General features: G+C 41.3%; 1 protein-coding gene across 2 annotated transcripts in view; it reads left to right on the top strand.

The window, feature by feature from the left end:
• Positions 1 to 262: 262 nt before the first annotated feature.
• Positions 263 to 10,844, top strand: part of POLR1A (RNA polymerase I subunit A) — a 68,247-nt gene continuing 57,665 nt past the window's right edge. For both annotated transcript variants that reach the window (XM_076000945.1, XM_012774311.3), the window contains exons 1-3: positions 263 to 430; positions 5,626 to 5,830; positions 7,304 to 7,453. In XM_076000945.1, the coding sequence (XP_075857060.1) occupies positions 354 to 430; positions 5,626 to 5,830; positions 7,304 to 7,453 (432 nt within the window). In that variant the 5' untranslated portion in view covers positions 263 to 353. The remainder of the gene's footprint in view (positions 431 to 5,625; positions 5,831 to 7,303; positions 7,454 to 10,844) is intronic.

The following is a 10,844-nucleotide window of genomic DNA, read 5'->3' as shown; positions in this document are numbered from 1 at the left end:
ATCGTGAAATTGGAGGTTGCAAACTCGTGGTTGGAAAGACTTTACCACGGAAGGTAAAGGCTCAATATGCTTCAGAAGCCTCGAAGAAATTTTCCTGCACTACTATTTTAATGTATTATATGTCTCTGATTGTTTTCAAAATAAGAGGACGAGTAGAGAGTAGTACAACTATTTTCCTTTCCCCCTACAACAAAAATGATCTCGTCCGCGTAAATCTCATTCCAGCTGGCGATTCCCGCGGGCATGCGCAGTTTGAATCACATGGTGGCTCCGGGCTTGTGGCTGAGTTGAGAGTTTGCCGATGATAACTAGAACGTCTCTCTGGGTGTCGGAACTCTAAACTGACCTGCAGGATGTTGGGCTCCAAGAACATGCCCTGGCGGCGACTGCAGGGCATTTCCTTCGGGATGTATTCGGCTGAAGAGCTCAGGTGAGGAGTTGGTGGGAAGCATTGCACAGCCTGGATGCTGAGGTCGGCGCCATAAACTACCGTTCCCAGAGGCTGCTGGGCCTGGCCTGTCTTCTGCGTCTGTGATTGTCTGGCGCGTGTCCTGCTGGGATCCGTAGTTCGGGGAATGTTCCTGTGGCGAAGTGCACTGCCTAGAATCCGATGGGGCTGGGGAGAGGGAGGTATCCCGGTTTGCAGCTTTATCATCTGCCAGTCTCCTCGTTAATTAACAAGCGTTTGTGGAATTACCATATTGCCCTTGAGGCGGCTAATCTGTAAAATGATTATCCTTCAAAGTGTCAGTTCAGGCCATAACTTTTCAACTTTTCTTTGCTGGGACCCCGCTATCGTCTCCGCCTGGTTAGCTAAGTCAAGGGAAGTCTGCTTAGTCCTCATTTTGATCACGGTAGCATTTGAGTCTCCACCACACCCTTTTGCAACTTTCTTTTAGGACCTTATTGTCTTCAGCGTCTCCTATAAGTGGCAAGTACTTATTCCTCTCTTACTTGATCCAGTCTATCCACTAACAAATATTTACCGAGCCATCCAGTTTTTGCTAGGCACTAAGCTAGGCGTTAATGACACATTGGTGAACAAAGTGCATTCCTCTATTTACTCTTTAGATAATATTGCTTCTCAAGGTTCTATTCTGATAATGTTGCTTTTCTCATCCTAAATATTGTGCCTAGACGATGTCACCACTTTCATGACTGATAGTCTCAAATTTAAATCTCCAGCCCAATTTTCTTTCCTGATTTTCAGACCCGTTTATTCAGCTATCTGGACCTCTGTACTTGAATTTCATACAGAGGTCTTAAACTCATATAGCAAATACTCAACATGCACCCTGCCCAAAAGGTAGGAGAGACTTGCCCCTCCAAAATGGTGTACCTAGTCTATCGCAAAATGGTCACTAGAAACCGGGAAATAATTGTAGACCTCTCTTCCTGACATCTAATTTATTTATTGATCTTACTGTGTGTCATTTACATATCTCTTTGTTCTATACACTGCTTTTTATCCTGATTGTTACTGTAATAGACTGTTATAGATCCGGCCCTTATCTCATGTTTGAATTGTTTTTTCCTTCCACCTCCCTCCCAACACCTGTCCAGTCCATCCTCAACACCTCTGTCAGAATTACTCTTCCCAAGTGCAAATACAATCATGGCACTGTCGCCCTTAAAACACTCTAAAGGTCCTCCATTTCCCTCAGATAAAGGATACTTTCTTAGTATAGCCTGCCAAGTCTCCCGTGATGAGGCCAATGCTGATTTTAGTTGTAATATCATCCGACCTCTAGCCTTGTTAAACTGCTCGCATAGTCCAGAAATTGCCATCATGTTTCAGCATTTAGAGCTTTCTTCAAGCTATTTCCAAATGTCCTTTCTGCCAGAGGGACCTATTTCCCTCTGGCAGGGACCTGTTCCCCACTCAGCATATACACCCAAAAGCTCAGTGCAATGTCACTCTTTTTCTGAGGTCATTTTGTACAGTTGCCTCTCATGGTGCCTTAATTACTTTTTGTGCTTGTGTATATTTGTCTCCCTCCACTAGCTTTGAGCTTCCTGTGTGTCTCATTCTTTTCCTTTATCCTCAAGTCTGAATAAACGGATAAATAAACTCCTAAAGCTCTGGCATCAATGGTAACAGTGCGCTAGCCCCCAAATCCAGATTACCTCATCACCAGCCATAAGCCCAAACCCCAAATGTTTTAGGTTGCCTGAATTTTTTGAGAGATAATTGTGGAGTTTTCAAACAACAGCATGAGCAAATTTTTTAAACTTTTTTTAGAGAAAGAGTCTCACTGTGTCACCAAGGCTGGAGTGCAGTGGTATGACCATAGTTCATCATAACCTTGAAGTCCTGGGCTCAAACAGTCCTCCTACCTCAGCCTCTGTAGTAGCTAGGACTACAGGTCCTCCACCATGCCTGGCTAATTGTTTTGTTTTTTGTAGATATTTGAGGGATCTCACTATGTTGCACAGGCTGGTCTTGAACTCCTGGCTACAAGCGATCCTTCCACGTTGGCTTTCCAAAGTGCTGGGATTATAGGCGTGAACCACTGCACCAGGCCAGCATGAGCAAATTTATACCTATCACTAATATTTTAGACCTATTTGGGTCTAGGGTTGAGAAATTTCCATGATTCTGCTACCTTTTACTATTCTAGATCCCCATCTCACTCAGAGTGAACACCAAGTCTTTAAAATGGCTTGAAAGGGACTTTTCTGGCCTCTGTTACCTCTCAGACCTCTCCTTTATTGCAGTTACCCTGGCCTCTTTGCTGGTCCCAGATCACCCAGGCACACACTCACCCCAGGACCTTTGTACTTGCTGCTTCCTTCTGTAAAGCCCTCTGCCTGGGTGACTGCATGGCTTGCTCCCACATCTCATTCAGGCCTTTGCCCAAGTATCTTCTTAGTGTGGCTTTCTTGACTACTGGCTTATCCTATCATTTCCCCCTCCCAGTGTTATTTTTCTTCATCGCACTTATTTAATTTTGTGTGTGTGTATTTCCCTTCCTCTAATAGGGTGTGAGGCCTGTAAGCATAGGGATTCTTGTCTGATTCCTTGGCACCTAAAACTATATCTGGCACATAGTAAGCACTCAGTAGATGTGTTGAGCATATGAATAGATGGATGGAAGAGCTATCTGCTTAGCACGTGGCACTTTCAGTCCTTATTATACCACCACGATTTGTGGTCCCTCCAGTTATAGGAAAGGAAATTCAGGCCCAGAGAATAAAATGTCTCTCAAGGAAGTGGCAGGGGTCATCCTCAATCTTAACTCTGTTGGTCTCAAACTCAGTACTATCCAGTGGAATCCTTACTGATAGCCTCTTCTCTTCATCCCTTCTCTAGCCCCATCACAGTGAGAGGGACTTTTTCCCCTACCCCAGCAAAGAGACAGGAACTTTGTTTTGGGCACTATATTATATAAACATTATCTTGTAATCATCCTAAAAGAGCTGCCACAATGCCCAGACTTTAGGTGAGAAAAAAGTTTAGTAGTTATCAATGGATATAATCAATAGAGGGAAAAGGCAACCCATGGAATGGGAGAAAATATTTGCACATCATAAATATTTGCATATCTGATAAAGGATTAATAGTCAAACATATAAAGAACTCCTATAACTCAACAACAAAAAACAATTTAAAAATGGACAAAGGTCATAAGTAGACATTTTTCCAAAAAAGGCATGCAGCTTTCTAATAGGCACATGAAAACATGTTCAACATCACTCATCATTAGGGAAAAGCAAATAAAAACCACAGTGAGATACCACCTCAAACCCATTAGGACAGCTACTATCAAAACAACCAGAAAATAACAGGTATTAGGCAGTATGTAGAGATAGTGGAACCCTTCTACACTGTTGGTAGGAACATAAAATGATCCAACTACTATGAAAAACAGTATGGTGGTTCCTCAAAAAATTAAAGATAAGATTTACCCTATGATTCAGCAATTCTTCAGGGTATATATCCAAAAAATTGAAAGTAAGCTCTTGAAAAGATATTTGTACATCTATTGTTTATAATAGCGTTATTCACTATAGCCCAAAAGTGGAAAACAACCCAGGTATCTATCAACAGATGGGTCTATAAACAAAATGTGGTATAGACCTACAATGGAATGTTATTCAGTCCTAAAAATGAAGGAAATTTTGACATGTCCTACAACATGAATGAACCTTGAGGACATTATGCTAAGGGAAATAAGCCAGTGATAAAAAGGCAAATCCTGTAGGGTTCCAGCTATACTGAGAGTAGTCAGATTAATCGAAGCAGAAAGTAAAATGGTGGGAGGGAAGAGGATGGGGAATTATGTAATGGGTACAGAGTTTCAGTTTTGTAGCTAAAAAAGAGTTCTGGAGGTAGATAGTGGTGATGGTAGCACAATGCAAATATACTCAATACCACTGAACTGTACCCTTAGAAATGGTTAAGATGATAAGTTTTATGTTGTGTATATTGTATTACAATTTCAAAATTTAAGATTAAAAAACAAAAGGTAAGTAATTTGTTCAGTGTTAACCCAGTTCAAGGTTGCAGGTGGACTTTAGGTTTGTGGGAAGGGACCACACACACAACCATCAGGTTAAAAGTTTTTCATGAAATTAACTTACTGGCAGCAAGGCAACCATATTAGGCAGATCTGTCTCCACAGATCTGCCTTGGCTTTCAGAGTGACACTGTGACACTGACCATACAACATACAGTTGTATGACTGCAACATACAGTCTTCCAGATCTGAACAGCTTAGTTCTTGACGGACCGCCATCATTTTACACTCAGTACATAGCCACCATTGTGAAGAAGTTAACTCTATTTTTGTGCTTCTTTAAAGGGAATGTTTATAGCAGTAGTGGGCTCTCCTCCCCAGCAAGGCCCTGCCCTTAGGTTCCTCTAGGGTATGAGACAAATGATTCATCTGTCCTTACCTTTATTTTCTAAATCATAAAAGAAATTTGGCTCTGTACAAAATTGGCATTGTATAAGTAGTTTTTAAGTGTCCTATAGAAGTCCCTTTGAAACTAAACAAAATGTGATGAAACCTTTTGTAAAGCAAGTTACGTTTCTCAAAGGTTTGAATATTTGTATTTAATTTTCTCCTATTTATTGTTCCTACATGCAGGGATTATTGTATCACATTGAACTGTGTGGGCTTCAGAATAGATCTGGTTCATATCCTGCCTCTCCCACATTCTGGCTGTGTTACCTGGATGAAATCACCTAATGCTCTGAGCCTCAGTTTCCTCCTTGGAAAAATGTATATGGTGATGCCCATCTCCAAGGGTTAACACCAAGACTAAATAATGCTACCTATAGAGCATTCAGTGTATAGTAGAAGCTTAACTCCTTTTTATGAATAGTCTGCCAGTGTACTCAGTGAAAATTTTGCTCTATATCTATCTTTTTGAAGATTTTTCCACTCTTATTTATTTAGCACACGTGTATTTATTAACCACTGGATGCTGGCTGTGCACTAAGTGTTGGGGTGTAGTGGTGAGCCAGCAGGCAGATGTGTGCCCTCTGGAGCTGTCAGTATGTCTGAGTAAATAGATATTAAATAATCACTTGTTACAGTTTTGAGAGTGCCAGAAAGGAAACACCAGAGAGGTTGGTAACCTTACTTAGTTTGCCCTCTGTCTTTTTTATCTCCTTAGGAAATTAAGTGTTAAATCCATTACAAATCCTCGGTACCTGGACAGCTTGGGAAACCCATCAGCAAATGGCCTGTACGATTTAGCTTTGGGCCCTGCAGATTCCAAAGAAGTGTGCTCCACCTGCGTGCAGGACTTCAGCAACTGCTCTGGGCACCTGGGCCACATTGAGCTCCCGCTCACAGTGTACAACCCTCTCCTCTTTGACGTACGTACCTCCCTGGATGCGTGGGTCCCAGGGCTGCTCGTGGGCTGTGTGGATGTGGCCTGTCTCCCACAGGATGTGTCTGAGGAGGTTAGCTGCAGACACTGGCAGTTAAAGCATCCTTTAGAATGAGATTTAAAATGTTGAGGAGCCAAATACAATACCTTCTACTCGTCCTGTAGCCCTAACTAAATGAGTGTTTAGATTCACCCCCTGCAGCTTTTGTTTCAGGGGCTTTGTGCTCTTTAGAAACCTAGGTGGCACCTCCCTGGTAACAAAGGGAACTTGAGTGTTCTCAAGGCCTCCCTGAGCCCTTCAGTGGGCTCCGTGGGCTCTTGATTGGTGGCAGGAGAAGCAAAACCCCAGCAAGCCTGACAGTAAGTTCAGAATAAAGCTGCAGTCTAGAGTCCTGCTTGTACATGTGCAGCTTTCAATGTCAGCTAACCTAACTGCCAGGATTTTTTTTTAAAGCTACACAGATCATGGTATACATGGACATGTTTTTTGTCTATTAATCATATTAAAGAAAGAGAATTGTCTTTGTTAAATACTTGAAACAAAGGAAGTCCCTGCACCTCAAGTCATACACCCGAAGTAAATTTCAAATTTTAATGGATTAAAATGAAACTGTTAGCCGGGTGTGGTGGCTCATGCCTGTAACCCTAGTACTCTGGGAGTCTGAGGTGGGAGAATTGCTTGAGACCAGGAGTTCAAGACCAGCCTGAGCAACAGTAAGACCCTGTATCTACAAAAAACAATTTTAAAAATAATCTGGGCTTGGTGGCACTCGCCTATAGTTCCAGCTACCTGGGAGGCTGAGGCAAGAGGATTGCTTTAGCCCAGGAGTTTGAGGTTGCAGTGAGCTATGACCATGCCACAGCACTCTAGCCTGAGTGACAGAGTGAGACTTTATCTCTTTAAAAAAAACATAATGGAAAATAGAGAGTAATATATATCTAGTTTTTAGGGTTGAAAAGGGCTTTCTAAGCAAATAGGCTTAAGTGAAATTCTGAAAGGAGTACACTGACTACATAAAGACAAAACTTGGGAATTGGCCGGGCGCTGTGGCTCACGCCTGTAATCCTAGCTCTTGGGAGGCCGAGGCGGGCGGATTGCTCAAGGTCAGGAGTTCGAAACCAGCCTGAGCAAGAGCGAGACCCTGTCTCTACTATAAAATAGAAAGAAATTAATTGGCCAACTGATATATATATAAAAAATTAGCCGGGCATGGTGGCGCATGCCTGTAGTCCCAGCTACTCGGGAGGCTGAGGCAGAAGGATCACTCGAGCCCAGGAGTTTGAGGTTGCTGTGAGCGAGGCTGACGCCACGGCACTCACTCTAGCCTGGGCAACAAAGCGAGACTCTGTCTCAAAAAAAAAAAAAAAAAAAAAAAAAACTTGGGAATATACTAAAAATTACCATGGCCATATTATATCTCTTTTTAATATCCTGTTTGTTTTTATTCCCTCTCTTCAGAAACTCTACCTGCTGCTCCGGGGCTCTTGTTTAAACTGCCACATGCTGACTTGTCCCCGGGCTGTGATTCACCTCTTAGTCTGCCAGCTGAGAGTTCTAGAAGTTGGGGCCCTACAAGCAGTCTATGAGCTGGAGCGAATTCTGAATAGGGTAGGTATGCAGTGTTGGTCACAGAAATCAGGAAAGCCAAAGTGGTGGGAAATAAGAGATATCTGTTTGTATGTTGTTTCTAATTATTATCCTAATATTCACCAGAATGTTTGATCTTTCTTTCATAACTGAATACCAATAGCTAGATTTAAAAATGTGAAGCTTTAAGAGTACTTGAAGAAATATTATTGAAAACAAAAGTGAAATACCATTTTATTCATTAATGAGCTTTCTTATTGCTGGACTCAGTATTCGATCAAGGTTTATGGATTGCTTTTGATTGTTGCATCTCTTTTGGTGTATTCTATTATAGAATATTTTAATGTAGAAAATTCTTTTTCAGCCAGGCATGGCGGCTCATGCCTGTAATCCTAGCACTCTAGAAGGCCAAGGCAAGAAGGAATTCGAGAACAGCCTGTGCAAGAGCAAGACCCTTGTTTCTACAAAAAAAATTAGAAAAATTAGCTGGGCATGGTGGTGCAAACCTATAGTCCTAGCTACTTGGGAGGCTGAGGCAGGAGGACCATTTGAGCCTAGGACTTTGAGATTACAGTAAGCTATGATGATGCCACTGCAGTCTAGCTGAGGCAACAGAATGAGACTCTGTCAAAAAAGAAAAGAAAAGGAAAGAAAAGAGAAAAGAAAAGAAAATTCTTTTCATGGTTTTGACCTTTTTGAGGACTCAAGGCCAGTTGTATTATAGGATTGCTCACCTTCTGGATTTATATGATTATTTCCTCATTAGGTTCACATTTTGACAAGAATACAACTTTTGTAATATAGAATACTTTGTATTGCATCACTTTAGGAAGCACATGATCTTAGGTTGTTCTGCTATTAGTAATGCTAACTTTGGTTAGTTTTTTTATTGTTTTTTATTGATATATAATAATTGTATATATTTATGGGGTACATAGTGATGGTGTAATACAGTTAATGTATGGTGGTCAGATGAGGCAATTAGCATATCCATCACCTCAAACATTTGTGGTTTCTTTGTGTTGGGAATATTCAATATCATTTTTCTAGCTATTTGAAACTATATAATACATTATTGTTAACTACAGTTGTTCTACAGCTCTTTTATCTCCTTGGGTAAATTTATTCTTAGGTGGTTTTTTTTTGTAGTTATTATAAATGGAATCGCCTTCTTAATTTCTTTTTCATCTAGTTCATTTTTTGTATGTTGATTTTGTATCCTGCAACTTTACTGAATTTATTTATCAGTTCCAAGAGTTTTCTGGTAGAATCTTTAGGTTTTTCTGTGTATAAGTTCATGTCAGCTGCAAACAGTGACAATGTGGGCACCCTTTATTTTTTTTCTCTTGCCTAATTGCTCTGGCTGGTTACTTTTGAATAAGGTATTGATCATTAGATCTCTCTAATGTAAAGAAATATTTTTCTTTTCTTAATATTTATTAATACTTCAGGCTTTCTGGTACTGTTAAAAATACCTTATTTAAAATTTCATTTTCTGTTTGTTGGTATATCAAAATGTTATTATTTATGTAGCAAATTATTTATGTAGCAAATAATATTTGCTACATAAATTATTATGTAGCAAATAAAATTTGCTGGCAAAATTGTCTCGTCAGTTCTGATACTTTATCTCTAGATACTTTTATATTTTCAGCACAATCATATCTGCAAATACTGGCAGTTTTGCTACTTTCCAATCTTTAGTTTTTGGGATTTTTTTGCATACATTATTTTGGTAACTAAAATCTATATTACCATGTTAAAGTGGTAGTGGGCATCCTTGTCTTGTTTCTTTGTCACAAAGAGCAAGTGTTTCCCTTTCCCCTTTTCCTCCCCCTTCCTGGATACTTCAGTCCTAAAGGCAGTAGATGCTTACGGCAAGGTGGGATTCCACACAGAGGCGTGGTCCAGTATGGCGTCTAAGTAGGGCAGAGTGAGGAAAGCATCTGTGGGGAAGGTGTCCCAGCACAGGGGCTCAACCTGAGTATGGTGAGAGGGGATCCTTGCACATATAGTCAGCCCCACAAGAGGTGCCAGAGCTCAAATAGCATGAAGAGGATGTTCATTTGGAGATAAAGGTTCCTCATGGGGTATGTATGCCCAGGTCAGGTGAGAGGGTGGCCCTGTGTGGGGTACATGAGCCCAAATACGACAATGAGAGGGTCCACAAGGGGGATGGACTGGTGTGGGTGTGAGCCCTGGTGCTAACGACAATTAGATGGGTAGAGCAAGGTGAGAGGGGTCCATGCAGAGGAGTGGATGACAGCAGAGATAGAGTAGTTACATACAGGGAGAGAGATTGATTGAATGAATATATAAGTTAAGGATAGTGGGGGCCCGATTTCACACTGTCAGCAAAGAAAGTTACAAATACACAAGAGAGAAGACATAGAATTAATTCTGTACTGTTGAAGTAGAATTAAAAGTATCAGTGTGGGCCGGGCGCTGTGGCTCACGCCTGTAATCCTAGCTCTTGGGAGGCCGAGGCGGGCGGATTGCTCAAGGTCAGGAGTTCAAAACCAGCCTGAGCAAGAGTGAGACCCCGTCTCTACTATAAATAGAAAGAAATTAATTGGCCAACTGATATATATATAAAAAATTAGCCGGGCATGGTGGCACATGCCTGTAGTCCCAGCTACTCGGGAGGCTGAGGCAGGAGGATCGCTTGAGCCCAGGAGTTTGAGGTTGCTGTGAGCTAGGCTGACGCCACGGCACTCACTCTAGCCTGGACAACAAAGCGAAACTCTGTCTCAAAAAAAAAAAAAAAAAAAAAAAAAAAAGTATCAGTGTGAAGTGTGTGTGTGTATACACATGTATTTTCCCCTGACTCTGTCCTTGGGAAGGTCTTGGAACAGTGGTCCAGATGAGTATACCTGGCACCCATAGCTTGGCTTCCAAATACTGTTCTCCACTAAAAGGGTTTCTTGGAGAAATAGCTGATCTAGGGCTGGGACAGAAAGTACAACACCAGCCTAGATGGAACGTGCTCAGAGAATTATGGGAGATGTCAAAAAGACACAGGAGCATCTGTGAAGGGCTCACATTGGCCTAATGTGACACAATTTGAGCATCAAAATAAATGACGATAGTAAATGATTATAACCCATTGCATGAACTAGGAATCCATGAACACCATGAGTTCATACTGTTATAAATGAAAGAATGAACTGAATGACTGAAAGTTTAAGTAACAGGCTACTTACACACTTTGAAAATACTGCCACTCTCCCACATACATACACACACATCATCTTTATTAATTTCAAAGGTTGGTGGGGGAGAAGAGTAACTGTATTGTAGAGAAGCCTTAGCAGTCAGTCGCACCCTAAATCAAGTGGTCAAAGTGAACACCATGGACTGGGACAGGTTGAAATCACTTACTGCCTTATACGATGCAGTGAGAACAGAGTGT

Source organism: Microcebus murinus, chromosome 3 (genome assembly GCF_040939455.1).
Source record: "Microcebus murinus isolate Inina chromosome 3, M.murinus_Inina_mat1.0, whole genome shotgun sequence".
NCBI lineage: Eukaryota > Metazoa > Chordata > Mammalia > Primates > Cheirogaleidae > Microcebus > Microcebus murinus.
Note: the sequence above shows the minus strand (reverse complement) of the source record. Positions and strands in the feature narration are given on the sequence as shown.